The 19,187-nt window shown below is 31.2% G+C and overlaps 1 protein-coding gene across 1 annotated transcript; it reads right to left on the bottom strand.

Annotated features, from left to right (window-relative positions):
- Positions 1–11,079: 11,079 nt before the first annotated feature.
- Positions 11,080–18,423, bottom strand: LOC101251320 (heat stress transcription factor A-8). The gene is made up of 2 exons (XM_004247024.5): positions 17,956–18,423; positions 11,080–12,165 (listed from the first exon to the last, which is right to left on the bottom strand). Exons 1-2 carry the CDS (start codon positions 18,169–18,171, stop codon positions 11,212–11,214), a joined length of 1,170 nt encoding a protein of 389 aa, XP_004247072.1. The 5' UTR covers positions 18,172–18,423; the 3' UTR covers positions 11,080–11,211.
- Positions 18,424–19,187: the final 764 nt, after the last annotated feature.

Here is a 19,187-nt window from a genome sequence, read left to right on the forward strand (position 1 = left end):
TTTTTAGAAATTAAGATTTTAGTTAAAATTTGAGTGAAAGTGTTCAAATAAAAATTTAACTACGTAATAAGAAAAAGTTAATTATTTTCAAAAGGTGATTACAAGTTTAACAACTACACTTAATAATTAAAATTTGAATCACTCTTTTTATATGTCAATTCTTTTTTGTTACTTTTAATTCATTGTCCCTTTGAGGACCTATTAAGAAAAGGTCAATTATTTTTAAAAGTTAATTACATGTTTGTCACCTACACTTAATAATCAAAATTTGAGTCACCCTTCTTACATTTCAACTCTTTTTTGTTACATTTAATTCATTGCCCCATTTGAGGACTTATTAAGAAAAATCAATTATTTTTAAAAGTTTGTTACAAGTTGTCTCGTACAACACTTTGTTTTACATTCAACTCGTTTTTATTACTTTTTAAATCATTGCCCCACAACAACAATTTTTCTAATCAATTTAAAAAATCAACACAAATAAAAAGAAAAAGAAAAAGAAGATCAAAAGCAAAAAAAAAAGTGAAAATATGACAGATTTGAGCGAGAGGTTGAGAGAAGAAAAAATGACTGATTTTTTCCTCTTTTAGAAATTAGAGTTTTAGTCAAAATTTAGGTGAAAGTTTTGAAATAAAAATTTGAGCAACTATTAAGAAAAAATAATAATTTTTAAAAATTGAGTATAAGTAATAATTAAAATTTGAGTCATTCTTTTTACATTTCTACTATTTTTTGTTAACTTTTAATTTATTGCCCAACAACAATAGTTTTTCTTATGAATTTAAAAAAAAAAAAAAACCACAGAGTTACTATCATTGTGGGACAGAGAATCCTATTTATAATGTGATTAATTCACAGTTTCTAGCCACTTTCAAAATAATTATTTTTTTCACCAATTTTCATAAAAGTAATAGTCATAACTTTTACTTTCAATAACATAAAAAATTCAGAGATAAACCCAGAATTTGAAGATAGAGGGTGTATTATTATGAGTGACTAAGAGTTAGTCTAGGAGTGTCATAAACGTAATGTTAGCAACATAAGAAAAATACATTTTTTTTATACTGTACTCCAACCATAAAAAATATGAACTCTTAAATTATGTCTTACAAAATTAACGTATTTTCGTTCGAATCTAGTTTGAGAATATTCATTATCATTAATATTCGACAAGGTACTTATTGAATATTAGTGTCTTTTCACTTCATATCGTATTCTAGGGCTATATTTGTCAATGGATTTTCTTTCTCTAAAATTTGGTTTAAGTGATTGCAAATCAAACTCATCTATAAAACGCAAAGAATTGTCTATAAAACTAGCACTTGTTTGAGAAGAATTATTTTTCGTAAAAAATCTATCCATCTTAAATCACAAAGAATGAACAACAAATTATTGCAAAAAAAAAAAACGTTTGTAAAAAAAAATACCAATTTACGATACCAATTTACGCAGAGATATTAGGGGTAGAAATTTAATTATGCATTTTGATATTTTGTTTAGAATTGGGCTAGGGAAAATTAGTATTATATTCTATTTAGTAGAATTGTGCTAGATTTTTATTTATTTTTTAAATTCAATAAAAAAAGGAGTGGGACCGATTGACAAAAAAAAGGTGGTTAAGAAAGGGGATGGAACCATATGAGGTGGCAAAACGAATTGTAATAAAAGTATTTTTTTTTAAATATTCTTTTTAAGAGAAAAGGTTGAAGTTAAAGTTCAAAAATTATCGCCTTTGCTGAGAATCTATCTCGCGCCAAAAGTTATTGTGGGTGCACAATTAAAGATATGTTTATCGTAGCAACTGTCTATATATACAGATATATATATATATATATATATATATATATATATATATATATATATATATATTTTTAAAAATGTTAGCGGGTGAATGTGGATCCGCTCATGAATGAATTCACGTCAAATTACATAGAAGCATCAAATAACGGCATCAATCAACCATGCTCTGATACCAATTTTTAAGATAAATAATTTACCATCATGCCAAAAGTTATATCTTATAGCAAAGATGCAACTTTATTTCTTAACTAAATCCACCAAGTAAGTGTGTGTCATATTCAATCATGACTCTGACTTGAGCCACTCCAGCCTCGCATGGCTTTGACATAGGCACGAGGTTGACATTATCCAACAATCCCCCCTAACATCTGCTTCATGTAAAAAGCTCTGGAAATCAAGCTCACGTCCTTGGTTCTGGTACTATTTTATTATTTTTTATCTTAGAAATATCAAATTAAACTAGTATTGCCCTGTTAAATAAATGTTAAAAAATTAATTAAAATACTTATGTATCTATACAATCCAACCAATTCCAAAATAAAAGTACATAACACTTTTTCTTTAAATTATTAATTAATATATCTAAAAAAAACATTTACATTTTATTTTTTCATTGAAAACAAAGGTATAGACTTACAATGTAACAAATAGTTCTACATCGTTGAAATTTATAGTACTCTTATTTCTTTTTAATTTAATAAGTAAAATATGAGTAGTACAAATTGACATAGATGTACTATAATTTGTAATGTAACATTATTTTATCAAAATATAAGAGTATTGCTAAATGACAAAATAATTTTTTTGTCATTAATTGACAAGACAAGGATAAATGACCAAATAACCCTTTCACTCCAAAATCACTTGTTTTTTCCCTTAAAAAAATTCACTCTTGACTTTGTTTTCTTATTTACTCTCTTTCTTACTTTACTTATTATTTTTTCTTCTTTACTTCACTCATCGATTTTATTTTATTTAGTTGATTCATTTGTTGTTCAAGATTTTATTTTGTTGTTAGATTTATATAATTTTAACAAGATGGATCCGAACAGTCAGAATTGTCAATTAAATGAAGTATTGAATAATATTTTGGGGTTAGATGAGGATGATAGTTTGTTGTCTCAAAATCATGAAGATTTTGATGGTGCATACGATAGGCCTGAAAAAAAAAACTAAAAAAATCTTGTGACCTCTAGACTTAAAAAAAAAACTAAAAAATTACCTAAAATTGGGGACTTAAAATTAGATTCGAACTCGTGACCCTATAGAATATTCGTTTAAGCTTTAACTATTTGTGCAGCAATAACATTCATTCTTAATTATGAAGGAAAAGTAAGTACTCACTTTCATATTAGTTGTTTATTGAACATCAATAGTAAATTTAAAATGAGATATTATCAATAAATATAGTTTAATAACTACTAAAATGTGAAGATAAATTGATCAAAGATGCCAGGTACAATAATTAATTGTATTACCCTATTAAAACTTGATCATGCATGTAGATTGCATTCAATTAACTTGTATTTGTGAGGGAGTACAACTCATATAATAATGAAAAATTTATCCATTACATTTATTTTCATCATAATGATTCGACTTATAATAATGAAAAATTTACAATTTTTGTGAAACAATCCAAATAGAAATTTTTATAATCTTATTTATCAAGAAAAAATGAATTTAAAAATTATTTAAATCCTAAAAGTTTCAAAGAGTCTACTTTTTTTAAAAAATCTAACATTGGGACATAACCTAGACTTGGACTCGTTACTATATACTATACGTTTAAGCTTTAACCATTTGCGCTGCAATAACATTCATTCGTAATTACGTAAGGAAATGTATTTACTCTCTTTCATATTAGTTGTTTAATGAATATCACTAGTAAATTTAAAATGTGATATTATCAATAAATATAGTCTAAGAACCCCTATATTTAAAAATTATAAATAGATCAAAGATTGACATATATCATAACTAATGGTATTATCTAATTATAACTTGATCATGCATATATAATGACATTCAATTGACTTGTATTTGAGAGGGAGGGTAACTCATATAATGCTATATCTATTACATTTATTTTCATCATAATGATTCGACTTGTAATAGTGAAAAATCTTCAATTTTTGTGAAACAATCTAAATATAGACTTTTACAATCATATTTACCAATGTAATATGAAATTAAAAATTATTTAAATCCTAATAGCTTCAAAGAATCTACTTTTTATTTAAAATACCTACAATTGGGACCTAACCTAGATTTGAACTCGTGACCTATAAACTATAAGTTTAAGCTTTAACCATTTGCGCTGCAATAATATTCATTCGTAATTACGTAAGAAAATGTATTTACTCTCTTTCATATTAGTTTTTTAATGAATATCACTAGGAAATTTAAAATGTAATATTATAAAAAAATATAGTCTAATAACCACTAATATGTGAATATAAATAGATCAAAGATTGACATATATCCTAACTAATGGTATTATCTAATTATAACTTAATCATGCATATATAATCACATTCAATTGACTTGTATTCGAGATGGAGGATAACTCATATAATACTATATCTATTAAATTTATTTTCATCATAATGATTCGACCTTGTAATAGTAAAAAATCTTCAATTTTTGTGAAACAATCTAAATATAAACTTTTACAATCGTATTTACCAAAATAATATGAAATTAAAAATTATTTAAATCCTAATAGCTTCAAAGAATCTACTTTTTATTTAAAAATACCTACAATTGGGACCTAACCTAGATTCGAAATTGTGGTCTATAGATTTTTCGGACTAATGACGTATACAATACTTGAATTCTCGATGTAGATGCTACATAGTTGGTTCTCATCCTTCAGAGACTACGAGTGTAATAAGAGCATCCGTCGACAAAAGGATCAGCTTTAAACATTGGTGCTGCAATAGAATTTGTTCATAATTACGTAAAGAAATGTATTTACTCTCTTTCATATTAGTTGATTGTTTTTATTTAAATCAAATATTAACAAGATATTTTAATATATCGCCATCTTTAATATTGTAAGAAAATAGTAAAATCGTTGAAAATAATTTTATAATATTTTTTTAAAATGATTAAATTTTTAGATAATGCATAATTTATTTTTTGAAGGATCCTATATATATGTAGCTTAACAAAGTTTTATAGTATCATATTTTTTTAAAAGTTCACAAAAATCAATAGCAAGAAAATAAAAAAAATTATAGTTACTAAAATCGACTTAATTAATTTGACTTGATTTTAATATTTGAAAAATTAAATTAATTAAATTTATTTTCATTTAATTAAAAAGTGATCCAAACTAAATCACGAGCAAAACAATCCTACTAAAAATATGAAGTTTTCAAGTTTGATAAATAAATATATTTAATAAGAATAATAAACAAAATTATGAAGAAATATAAAGGAAAAAAAGGAGTAGAAAAAGATACAAAATAAGAAAAAGAGAGAAATGAAACTTTTAACACATTTTTTGTAAGTGGGACCCAATTTATTGGGCAGTCTGAACTGAAAAGTAATAATTATGAGTTTGAATTTTCAGATTTGGTTTCACTTTCCAAGAGTAGTGATTTTACTTTTAAGGATACCTTGAGTACAAAAAATAAATGAATTTACTCAATAATCCTTCACTTTTTCAGTAAAATTAAAAAAAAAACTAAAATTAACTACTTGTACTAAAAAAGTGTTCTGTCTTTTATGTTTTTTTATCAAAGAGAAAAAATGAATGTTTTTTTATATATTAATCATTAATAACAAAATTTTCGGAGAAAGTATCATGTACTTTTTTTGTGAATTGGTTGGATACGAAAATATGTTGGTTAATTGTTAAGTCATTTCTTTTAAGAGGATAATATTATTTTGAGTTTTGTTCTTATAAGACAATTTTTTTAAAAAAAAACAGTGGTATCAGAGCCAAGGTTGTGAATTCAATACTCAAGAACAACATTTTGCACAAGGTAGGTGATGGGAGGGAGACTATCAAGACTGGAAACCGTATTGGGCTGTACTGGTACTGGTTTGGTACCGTTTCGATCAGTTCCAAATCGTCTTGGTTCGGTAGCCTTCGAGATGGAACGGGACAACATAAATCGTTACACAGAATTGAACGGTATCACAATTTGATACCGAATGTGTCAGTATTGATTTATCCCTGTGCTGTTCCGATTCGGTTAGATTTCGATTAAATTTTGATTAATTATTTTTTATTAATTAATTTACATTATATATCATAATTTATATTAAACACAGTATGGCTAGCCTGTTCCCTGTAGCTTTTGTAAATAGTAGTTGCCCGCCTGACCCTTCTGTCAGTCTGTCACTCTTGTCTTATCCCAACCCTAGTATCAACTCCTTACTCTCCATTTCTCAATCCCCAATTCCTCATTGGACAATATTTTTTTTTAGAAAATACGACCAGTTGGTGCTACCTCAAAGGCCCAAGAACAATATAACGACTATATTTTTCAATTCCAACATATAATAACAAATAATTTCTAAAAACGTATATTTCCCAATTCAGTTTATATTTTTCATCCACGTTTTCAAAAGTCATTTTTTTCAAAATTTCATACTTTCAGTATTCTAGTTCTAAATTTCAATCATAATATCATTTGGTGAATTTTGGAGGAGGAATCTTCTTCAAATTTCAAGTTTCGAAATCAAATTTTTAATTTTCGGTTATAATCGTTTGTTCTTTATACAAATGTTTGTTAACTTTTTTCCATTCTCTAATTTTATATTTATTTTTTGTATTTAAATTTGTAAGTTGTTCTTATTATATATTATTTGTTGCTGTTAAATTTCATATGTTATAATTTTTAATTTTATTTCATGGAGTCTTCTAAAAAATGTGGAGGTAAAAAGGATTTTGTACAATCAATGAAAAATATGGTTATTAAAAATAATAAAGGTTCTAGTTCTTCTAAATCTGAATTTCTTCTTATTAGAATGCATACGAATGAATTATGCATGTGAATGAAAGTAGTTGTGTCCATTCTAATTCTATAGAAATTAATTCGAATACTCCTATAATTCTATATGAGCTTTATGAAAGACATTATGGTAATAATCAAGAAAATGAAGAAGTAGAAATTGATAAAGAAGTATACTTAGATGATACACCGACTAGTCCGAGTTCAATAGTACTGAAATTCCACCTCCAGAACTGGTCGCCCTTCTATTGTTCCAACTAGATGTAAGACCAAGGTACAAAGTAATTAAAATCACATGTGTGAAATTTTGTTATTTGAATAATGAAAAAACTTTTAGAACATGTAATATTTGTTAACAACATTTTAAATATACATCTCGTCGCAGTGGAGGTTCAACGGGGGATCAAAAAAACATTTGATTAAAAATTATAACAAGAGTGGTTTACATATATGTCTTCTCTTGATGTTGGTGAAAAAATTTAGCATTGAAGCATCGACTAGAGGATCAAATATGGTTCAAGGTGAACTAAATACTTTGAACTCAAGTGGTCCTCTTACACATTGAACATATAATAAGGACCGTGATCAAGAAGATTTTGCTAAAATGGTTGTTATTTGTGATTTACCTTTTAGTTTGGAGAACATCCGAATTTTATTGCATATATTCATGATACATATAATCCTAGTTTTAAAGGTTTATTAAGAAGCATGGTAAAAAATGATATTTTTTAATTTCAAGAAAAACATTGTCAATATTTGCGTGCCTATTTTGAACTAATGAATTGTAGATTTGATATTACCACTTATATGGGTCGTAGTTCTAATGGTTTTGATTATTGCGCATTGGACTGATTATAATTGAAATTTACAAAAAAGAATTATTGGTTATAAAATTTGTCAAAAGAAAAAAATTGGAATGCATATTGCTATTACTGTGTTGAAAATTTTTGCTTTTTTTCGGTCTTTGTGATAAAGTCATTAGTAGAGTTGTCAATATGAGTTAGTCCACCCCATCCGGGCTAACTCATGCAGGCTTTGACAATTTATATGTTAGGCTGGGCTAGCTCATTTTTGGCGTGGGCCAAAAACGATCGATCTAACCTACAAGTACGTGGGCTACAGGTTTGATGGGTCAGTCCACTTTTTTAAAAATTATATTTTTTTATAATTATTAAATTAAATTAAATTATAATTATAAAATATAAATATAAATATCGACAAAATAACATTACATGATGTTATGTTACTATTTGTAAAATCAAATTCACAAATAAAATTATCTTTATAATTTTTATTAATTTTTTTTTCAAGTAAAAGTATATAAATATCTACATAGAAATATTAATCTAATTGTTTTGAGTTAAGACTCTCTTTAATTTTAAATTTTAATATTATAATATATTTTTAATTAAATTTTATTGGCCCATGGGCCGACCCTATCGATACTTCTCAAGCCCCACAAATCAGAAGGTTTATTCAGGCCGGGCTAAAAAACCTTTTTTTTAAATGGGCTCTAAAAATCTTAGTCCACCCCTATTAAATTATGGGTTAGGCAAGGCCGCCCAGCGAGCCTAACTCATATTGACGCTCTAGTCATTCGTGTTACTTTAGATAATACTTCTGCTAATTTAAATTCTATTAATATGCTAGAACCTAGATTTTGTCCTATTAGTAAATATGATTTTCATGTTAAATGTGTCGTTCATATATTAAATTTGGTTGTTAGTGATTGTGTGAAATTATTTGAAAACAAAATTTCTATTTTTTTTTATTTAAAAAAGCTTAAAATAGGGTTTCTGATTGTAGTAGGCTTTGAATCCAAGTTATCCTAAATAGACCCTTAGGGCTCTATTGTTAGGGTTCAACTTTTTATTGGTGTGCAAGAGCAAGTATCAACGTTTGTAATAGGTTTCAATTTTCTAACTCTTTTATTTTCAAGAAATTGCATGAACAATTGTATTTTATGATTTTCTAATAGCATGAGTGGCTAAACGCCCTAGTTTTGGGATTGTAGGTACGAATCGGTTGTTGATTATTAAAAGACTTTTTGAATTAATTCTTGGTTGTCACTATAATTACTTATATATTCTTGTTTTAGTATTTTGTGTTTGATCACCATAAGATAAATGTATTGTCTAATCTTAAAATTGATAGGGCAAGGGTTAGATAGACCAAAATATATAGAGAGCTCAATCAATCCATTTGATTGAGGTGATTGTGTTTAAGAGTGACGCCTAAACGAACAACTTGCTTGGTTATGAAACATGATGAAATATAAATGTTCACTAGTTAGTCTATTTATCCCCGTTCAACGTTGTAATTAGATGGCTAACTAGAGTAGGTGACTAGAGGTGTGAACCCGACTCATACAATTAATCATGTAAACCAATAACTTGACAACTAAAATTAATTCTAAGCCAAGAATATGATATATGAGATTTGTTACATGTTGTAGACATGGAATGTCTTTTACTTTTTTAAAAAAATTATCTTAATGTCGTTCAATCTTGGTTACTTTTATTTATTGCATAGGTTATTAGTTTGTTATTATATACAATTTTTCTATTTATTTTCTTAAATTTCGTGTCAAGTCAAAGTAGACCATTCTTTGTGAAATGGAGGGAGTAGTAGTTAACAATCATCACAATTCCTGAAAACGGTTTATTTTATTTTATTTCTAGAGTTAAGAGTAAATATAAGTTGATCATAAGTTCCTTGGAAACTATAACTCATTTCTTTAAGAATCTATATTACTTGAGCGACCACGTACACTTGCATGTGCAATTGAGAGCAACACTATAAGTATTTTGTAACTTGTACTAAGTATGGAGATATTGCGCCATAAGTTTGAACCGACATTAGTCTTATAAAGATGTCTAATAAAAAAAACTTAGAGTTCCACATTAATGATTGGGTGTTCTGAAATTTTCGCCTGTGAAATGTGTCTTGCGATTTGAAAACAAAAGGTTTACAAGAAGAATTGGTCAGCCGGCCTATAAGGTATATTTGCTTCTACAATTAGTTAAATGTGTGGGGAATCCTTCACTTGTTTTTTTGCAAAAGGCAGTCAATGCATTGAGGACTTGCCATTTGAAAAGGCTTCAATGGTCATACTAGACCGTTAGCTCATAAAGTTGCCTATCAAAAATATCACTTTATCACTTGTTATCCTATTTGTCATGATCTGAGACTATCCCTAATAGTGATAACAATGCTTAGAAGTATAAGTGACCCAAATTGATTCATGATTTGACATGATATATATATTTGAAAATAAATTATGCATAAGTTGAATTTGCAAGGTGTATTAAATTCAAGACACTAAATGGATAAGTTGAAAATATCTAAACAAATTAAAAGTTGATATTACTATCAAACTGTCTGAAAGTGTCTACTATCAACAAGCACCAAAATAAAAGAGTAAATATTAAAATAATGTTAAGGATACCCATTGATAAAATCTTGCATACCTAAAATAAAAACACTCGAATGAATTCTTAAAGTAAAGAACCCTACTTTATTGTTTGAGAAGAGTTTGATCACACAATCTAATAATTCTAAGTGTTTGGAGTAAAGGTAGAGGGGGGAGGGGTGTACCTAAGATAGGCGAAAACGACATAGTCTAAGAGTTAAAAGATGGGAAGAAGACCAAAGCAATATTGAAAGAAAAACTTCCCACAAAAGCTATCTACGTCCATGGAATGAATGATCTATGGTCCGTGAAATTCAAGATATACAACATTGTTATCCACATGTATAAGCTACTACTTGCTAATGAACAATCTAGAGACAATTGGAATAACGACCTAGTAAATGTATAAGCTATTATCACGAGCTTGTTTACTTGCTATTTTGTCTCTCTTACATATGATATGAGTACATGTTTTACATATACTCAGATCCCTATGACTGGACCATTGCATTTTCTGAAATGCAGGATCTAATGTTATAGGTTGAAAAACCTTCTCATTAGACACACTACACTTGGTGAGCTCCACTTCTACCTTTGAACTAGAACGTATCCAGTACTTTACATGTTTTGTATTCAATAGAGGTTTCGTCATGTATTGCTTTCAGTCAAAAGCTTATTGCCTGTCTGAGTAACAACATCCAGCACTGGATAACTCAATCCCTTCATCTCAAAGTAATCGCTAGATGTAAACCAAGTTTGTAGAGAATGTAGCCTAACATTCAGCTGGGCAAATAACTCTCCTCAATTCAAAAAGGAAGCTGGAACGTATGGAAGATAACTACTGCATCAGCTGCAATTGGTAAACATCTTCAGCATGGGAAGAAACACAGATAAAGGTAAAAGATCAAGTACAGTGTTCTTTTCTATTTCAACTATGCATACTGAGTTACAATATTCACGAGTTCAAAAATGATCCAGGAAGATTCAACAATACATCTTCGCAATCTGTATAAGCGGGTTGGGATCCCTTCAGAATTTACTATGCCCCAGCTGTTCAGCAAGTATATCCATATTACTCAAGTTGTCTGACTGTGTCTCCAGCAAATCCATTTCCATCTTTTTATCTTCCAGACTGTGAAATGGTTCCTCTGAACCTGAAAATGTTCCAGACTCTAAGTCAGTCTCCATACCAGTATGGGAGCACGCTGGATTATCCATCACTTCGCCTTCATTATTCTCTGTTATTGGACTGGACAAAAGCAGCTGTTCCAACAAGTTGTCATCATCAGGATGATATGGCAAAGTAAGAGGGACCCTATTTTCAAAAGCAAGCAGCTTTTCATCCATTAATCCTGAGAAGAAATCTATATTGGAAAACATATCTTTTAATTCATTGGAAGAAAAATCGAGCTCCATAGGTTTCTGAGAATCCAAGGCAGGTTCAGGTTCAGCGCATAGGAGGGTCTCTGCAGCTTCTTCATGAGTGGGAGGATGATACCTCACAATTGCTCGATCGGATGGTGTATCTACACAATCATCTTCAACTTCACTCAGTATATTATTACCATTTTCACTCATACACCAACTGTTTTCCTTGGGCTGGAAAAACTGAACCAAAAAACTTGGGCTTTGCATAGCCATAACAATGAAGGAAAGCATCTGCTGTTGATTTTTCTCCCTGACTTTTAGTTGTTCTCGTAGAAGTATCAACTTACTCTCTGAATTCTGCTGGTGTTCCTTAAGCTTGACTAACTCCTGGGTGAGAACATTTCTTTCATCCTTAAGATTCTCAACTTCTTTCCACAGTTCAAGATTCTTACTTTCTTCAGATGTACAAGACTTGATCTCCTCAAGTTGGGATGGTTTCTTTTGGGCTACACTGGACTGTTTCCTTCTAACAATATTCTTTAAAAAATGCTTTTGGCCTTTGACAAAGCTATCATTCAAAAATTCCCATCTATCTGTATCAGTTTTATGAAAACCCTGAGTAATTGAAAATCTTAACAATTAGTGAAATATGAAATATAAATTTAACAAACCAATAAACAACATGAATGACATTATTCACTAGCCGCCTCTGAACTTGTTAATCCGAAAAAATTATCAAGAATATTAATCATAGATAACCAATATGATTAAAGCATACAAGAACAACTATGTATATATATATATGAACACGACAATCCTCTGCGGCCTGCGCATATTCGGATCATCACAAGTGACCCATAGACCAAACTTCTGGAAATAACAACCTATCAACTGGTAGACAACAATGATAATTTTGATGAAAGAAGAGAGGGAGACAAACTTGAGAAACTGCCAATTGCAGTATGCAGATTTTAATATGCAAACAATGCCTATGAATTCAAACACTAACTAACATTTAGTTGGCTCAAACTTAGCATTTTACCATTTTCATTTTGCACAATAAAAAAGATGCATTGTGAGGAACTGTGTCCTTTATATTATGAGTGTCCTGCTTCATATGGAATAGAATACTTTCTGAGAAGTCAATAATCAGCAAGTCTTAAAATCTTTCAAAACAATATGATCTAAAATCCACATCCTCAAAAGGATACAGAGGCTCATAGTGAGTGCAAATAATGTATCAAATAACAGATTGATGCAATATCTCATATGTCAATGTCAAAGAAGACCTGTCTATTGCAAATAGAAAATGAATTGTATTCTTGAGCTTCTTATTACAGTGCTGATCAAATTTTATCAGACGTCCCGAAGGGACTATGTACAGTATTTCTTAGATACTTGAAAAATGCAGCCCAGGTAAATAATCCATCTGTGGATTGTTTGGTTTAAATTAGAATAGAAACTTGTAAACATTAAGCAGCTTGATATGCAAAACAGAACTTTGCTACGAAATGTACATTCAAGAAAGAATAAGAATGTTGAGAACTTTACGTACCATGAAGCAAATAACCACAATATTTTATATATTTTTTCAGGGGAAATGGAGAGAATTCAGATTTACATAACTTAGCCAGTACAAGTCATTTGTAATTCAGTCGCCTCAAAACTACATAAACCTTTTTTCTCTTTGCAATGGACAAAACAGTTTCCATAGTTAAGTAGACATCTACCAACAAAGAGTTGATGTTTCAGTAATACAAATACAAACATCTACTACCTTTTTTCCCTCTTTGATGAAATCTACAACTCAAAAATTTACTGAATTCATAAAAGTAATCTTCTTCAACATATCTATATAACAAAAACTTTCTAAAAGAATGGTGAGATCATGCCATCATCTCTTTGAAACTAATTAAATGGCAACGCCACCGGTATTTAATATTACAAGAATCTTTACCCCATAACAAAAACACAAATTGAAAAAAAGAAGAATGGAAGTACTGAATGGGTAATATACTATACAACGAATTTGGGGGAGATATGGCATTAACAAAGTTTCTATGATGAAGAATGGGATCATGCCTGTGTGACTTGATTGTGAAAAAGGAAAGCTAGACGAATTACAAGGGGGTATCTATCATTTTGACAATAAGCTACTTATTGTCAAAGCATGGTCACCTGAAATGGAGTTTCCAAAGGAAAAATTAATTACAGTCCCTATTTGGATCAAGCTGCCTGGATTAGACTTGAAATATTGGAGTGCAAAAAGGTTGAGCAGGATTGGAAGCCTCTAATGGTCGATAAGCACACTTAAAAGAGATTGGGGCTATGCTTTGTGAGATTGTTAGTAGAGGTGAAGGTGGGTAATGAACTTTCAGAAGAAGTGATGTTTCGGAATGAACAGGGAGTAGTGCTTACACAAAAGGTGTCCTATGATTGGAAGCCTTCCTAATGTGAGCATTGCCATAAGTATGGCCATGTATAGGCAGAGTGTAGGAAGTTAAATCCTATACTAAAAAGTACTACTGGGACAGGGGTAGAGGAACCAGGTAGACAGCAAGAAGATAAAGGCAGGGAGGAGAGATTTGAACGAAAGAGAGTTCAGTGTGGCAATAGGAAGCAAAGGGTTCAGGATAACGCAAACGCGTCTATAGCTGTGGTAGTAAATAATTCATTCCAATTTTCTACTCAAGCGGGAGAGCAAGAGATGGCTGCACAACAAGACAGGAATGTTGGGGCTACAAAACCAATCCCTAAGGGGAATAGTTAATGTAGTGTGTTGGAATTTAAGGGGCCTAAATGGCCTCACGAAGTAGGAGGAGGTCAAACTCCTCTGTAATCAGCCTGAAGTGAACATTATTGGTCTATTGGAGACGCAAATAAGAAGTAACAATATAGAAGATATATATAGCAGGTAATCTAGTTGGAGGGTGGAAGTATCATACAAATCTTTCTTCCAATTATAATAAGAGGATTAGGGTGTTGTGGAGAGAAGATATGTGTGAGGTAACAATTTGTAGCGAGAACTGAGAATGCACAAGCAATAACATGTCTTGTTAGTTATATTCCTCTATGAAGGAATTTTACATGACAAGTGTTTATGCTCCAATAGTAAGAAGGAAAGGAAAGAATTGTGGATTTATCTAACTCAGATAGGAGTTGGAATTAGAAAACCTTGGGCAATTCTTGAAGACTTTAATGCTGCTCTACATAGTGAGGATAGACTGGGTGGCAATCCAGTAACACTTGCGGAAGTGGCAGAATTTCAGGAATGGCTCGATGTGTCTGAATTAGAGGAAATGGCTAGTACTGGAAGCACCTATTCTTGGAATGATAAGGGGGAGCACAGTAGAGTGTATTCTAAGCTGGATTGGGTCTTCATGAATGGAGAATGGTTGGATGAGATGCCTAGGTGTGGAGCAAATTTTTAAGCCTGAAGGGCTTAGTGATCACAGTCCAATACATGTTAGTTTGTTGGCTGACAAACCTAAAAAGAAAGACCTTTTAAATACTGCAACATGAGGAATGCTCACCCACAATGCAAAAGACATTACTACATTGGGATGGCAAAGACAAGTGGAAGGGTGTCAAATGTATAAAGTTGTAATGAAATGAAGGGGCTCAAACAGACATTAAGAAGGTTACATGTGTAGTACTTCAGCAACCTTAATCGTGAGGTGAATAGTTTAAGAGAAAGGGTGAAAAACAGTGCAAGAACAACTACAGGGTAAACCTACGTGTTTATTGTCAATGAAAGAGGAGAGCAGGTTGGGAGAGAACTTAAGATGTGAGCTATTGGGTGGAAATGTCGTTGGCCCAGAGAAGCAAGGCTACACGGTTGAAGCTAGGAGATGATAACACAAAGTACTTTTATGCTGTGATCAAACAAAGAAGGCTCCAGCAAGCAGTAACACAATTGCAGGGTGGTAACTTACAGATTCATACTGAACCTAATCATATTGCAGAAATGTTTGTGGAAAATCATAAAAACCTAGTGGGTGAGGTCGGCACTGTACAAAAACAACAAGCTTCTAATGTTTTTTTGAAGAATGGGAAGACATTATCATGGAGCAACAAATGCAACTACTAGCTGAGTATATGAGGAAGGAGGTTGAGGATGCTATCTTCAGCAGTAAGACAACCAAGAGCCCTAGACCTGATAATTACACGAGTGGTTTTCTCAGAGATTCTTGGAACACTGTCGGGGAAGAAGTCACAGATGCCATTTTGGAATTTAAGAAGAATGATGAAGTGTTGGGGAAACTGAATGCTACTGTGATCACTTCAATCCCCAAGATCGCGAAGCCACAAAATGCAAGTGAATTTCGACCAATCTCTTGTCATAATGTGATATATAAGGGTATCACTATCCTTCTAAGTGCAAGATTGAGGAAGGTGCTACTGGAGTTGGTAAATGAAACACAAGCTGCTTTCATAAAAGGTAGATCATTAGTGCATAATGTTCTCATCTACCACGCTTTGATGAGGCACTATAGAAGAAAGACTACACCAAGGTGTTTGATTAAGATTAACTTGCGCAAAGTGTATGAAATGGTAAGATATGGGCATTGTTGAAGAAATGCTACAAGGATATGGCTTCCCACCTAAGTTTTCCCAGCTTATGACAACCAAATTCTCTATCAAAGTAAATGGGGACTGCTATGGACTCTTTTGAAGGGAATAGGGGATTAAGGCAAGGAGATTACATTTCCCCTTGCTATTTGTACTGATTATGGAATATCTATTGCGGCTCTTGACTAAGATGGGCCAGCTGCCTGATTTCAAGCACCATTTTATGTGTAAGAATCTGAATATGAATCACCTCATCTTTGCGGATGATTTGATGATTTTTGTTAGGGGCATGATGCATCAGTAAAAAGAGTGGGAGGCCTTATTGCATTTCTCTCAAGTTACTGGTATAAGTGCAAACACTGAGAAATCAAGTATCTACCGACCAAGAGTGAAATATGATATGAGGCAAAGACTACTGGAGTTGACAGGCCATGAGCTAGGAAAGTTCCCTATGAGGTACGTGGGGCTTCCATTCTCGCCAAGGAAGTGGATTGAAATAGAATGTCAACAATTATGTACAAGGATCACTGAAAAGATCAGAGCAAACTCAAATAGACACCTTTACTATGAAGGAAAGCAACAAATTATTAATTCTGTTTTGTTTTCTCTGCATAACTATTGGGGTGCCGTATTTCTCCTTCCACAGAGTGTGATCAAGGAAGTGGATAAAAAAAGCGTAGAGAGTTCTTTTTGGGGAAGTACAGCAATGAAGAACAAGGTAGCCTTAGTGGAACGGGGAAATGTTTGTAGACCAAAGAAGCAAGGTGGTTTAAACATTTAATGATGTAAACTATGGAACATAGCATCAGTGGGAAAGCTTGTATGGTGATTAATGGACAGAAAGGATTCATTGTGGGTACAATGGGTTCATGGAATTTATATGAGAATGAGACGAACTTCTGGATAAAGGGAGTTAATACAGACTGTAAATGGTACTGGAGGACACTACATGAACCGAAGTCGAGAATGCAAGATTGGTATGTGAATGATCATTTTTGTTTGACTGGAAATAACCACTACTCGATAGCGCTAGGGTACATGCATATGTTAGGCACTGCACCTACGAATGATAATGCAGGGCTTATATAGAACAGAATCCCAGTACCAAAGCGCAGGTTCATCTCTGGCTTGCTGAGATGAGAAGACTACTAACTAAAGATAGACTTCACAAGATGGGATTGGATAGCGGCAACCGAACATGTGTTCTCTGTAATAGTGATATGGCGGAGAATGCAGAGCACTTATTCTCACAGTGTGTATGGATCATGGAGATTTGGAATGCAATGCAGATATGGACTGGGATCAGAATGCATATTCAAGGGGTTCAGTTTATGCTCAAAGGGGGTTACATGACCTGCAGTTTTGTAATTCAACAAGTAAAGCATGTAACTAAGGATAGGATAGACATGTTTAGGGGAATCAAAAAGGGGCAGGAATAATATAGATTAAATTTAGCAACTCTGTAATTACTATACTAGAGGTCTATCGTTCTTGGAACCAAGTTAGGTGTTTGAGAGTATAGATGCTCCATAGGTGTATCAGATTGTTGGTATGGTAATAGTTAATTGCCAAAAAACAAAAAGAAAAAGACATTTGAATGCTTTATAACTTCACAAACACACACAGATCACTGCCCAAAGAAGTGATCGTAACTCCAAAGTAATCAAGTTACACAATTGTTAGAACTAAAATAATCTAATCCAGATTCTTGATTCTCCATACTTCCCTTCCTATAAAGGAATTTCATTACATCACTAACCCAACTCAGAACCATCAAAATCCAACACAAATAAAAAAAATTGAAATGAAATTAGAGAGAAAAAGAGAGTTTACATAGATGTTGAGTTGACGAATGAAGCTGGAGAAGTTGCTATGCTTGAAGTACTTAGGAAGCAATTCAGATGAAAATTTAGGAACATCCCATATGATGAAACTTTTCTCAGATTGATTCCAAGAAATCAAGCCGTCAGTTGACTCATCCTCCACCATTTCATAACACTTCAACAAGAATGGTGCAACAGATACCCCATTCTCAAACGATTTCACCATAATTCCCAACAGAATTCAACTCAATTATCCTTTCCGCAATCTACTTGTACAAATGAATGATACACAGCTTCCGAATAAACCCTTGTACGGCTAAAGAAGTAAAGGGGAAGATGTAAGGAAAGAGAGACGAATTTGAACCAAAATGGCTTTAACTTCCTATTACTATTCGTGTGGGACTGCACACAGCAGCCGGCTATTGGTCACAAATTTTAGGGCTTTATACATAATTATATACCTGAACAAAATACTCCTATGTTTTCGATATCTCGGATTTGAACCTTAAGAAAAAAAAAATATAGTAGATAGTACTTTCCTAAATAGGGTTTTACTCAATTTAAATTCTGATTAGTTGAAATTCAATGTGGATAGCGGACACCAAATAAAATAGTAAAATTAACATTACACACACATCTAAGAATATAAATATCAAGTTATAATTATATTCTTTAAAAATAAACTATTTATAACATATTATTATCATCTTATAGCACATCAATTAGTAATATATTAATTAAAAAAATATTTAAAAATAAACTATTTATAGCATATTATTATCAAGTTATAACATATTAACTAATAATATATTAATAAAAAAAATTATTTTATTATTTAACTAATAATTATTATGTTTAAATAATTTGTTTCATTTATTCACTTACCTTTTATCAACAAAACCTTTTAAATTATTACTGATTAATCAATTATCTTTTAAATTTTTTAATATAAATAATAAATTATTAAATATTAATCAATTACCTTTTAATGTTTTTAATATAAATAATAAATTATTATTTATTAAATGTTAATTGAACTTCATATTATATAATTATCTTTTAAAAAATAAAATCTAAAATTAGGGATTTGATTTTAATTAATTTCATATTATATGGTTACATAATAACTACCCACCCTCATATCAACCAATACACTCAACTTCTCCCCACTCGTGAAAATCTTTCATATTCCCCAAAATTTGCGCCTCAAACATCACTTCAAAAAAAACGCAGCCACTTTGT

Source organism: Solanum lycopersicum, chromosome 9, assembly GCF_036512215.1.
Source record: "Solanum lycopersicum chromosome 9, SLM_r2.1".
NCBI classification, from domain to species: domain Eukaryota; kingdom Viridiplantae; phylum Streptophyta; class Magnoliopsida; order Solanales; family Solanaceae; genus Solanum; species Solanum lycopersicum.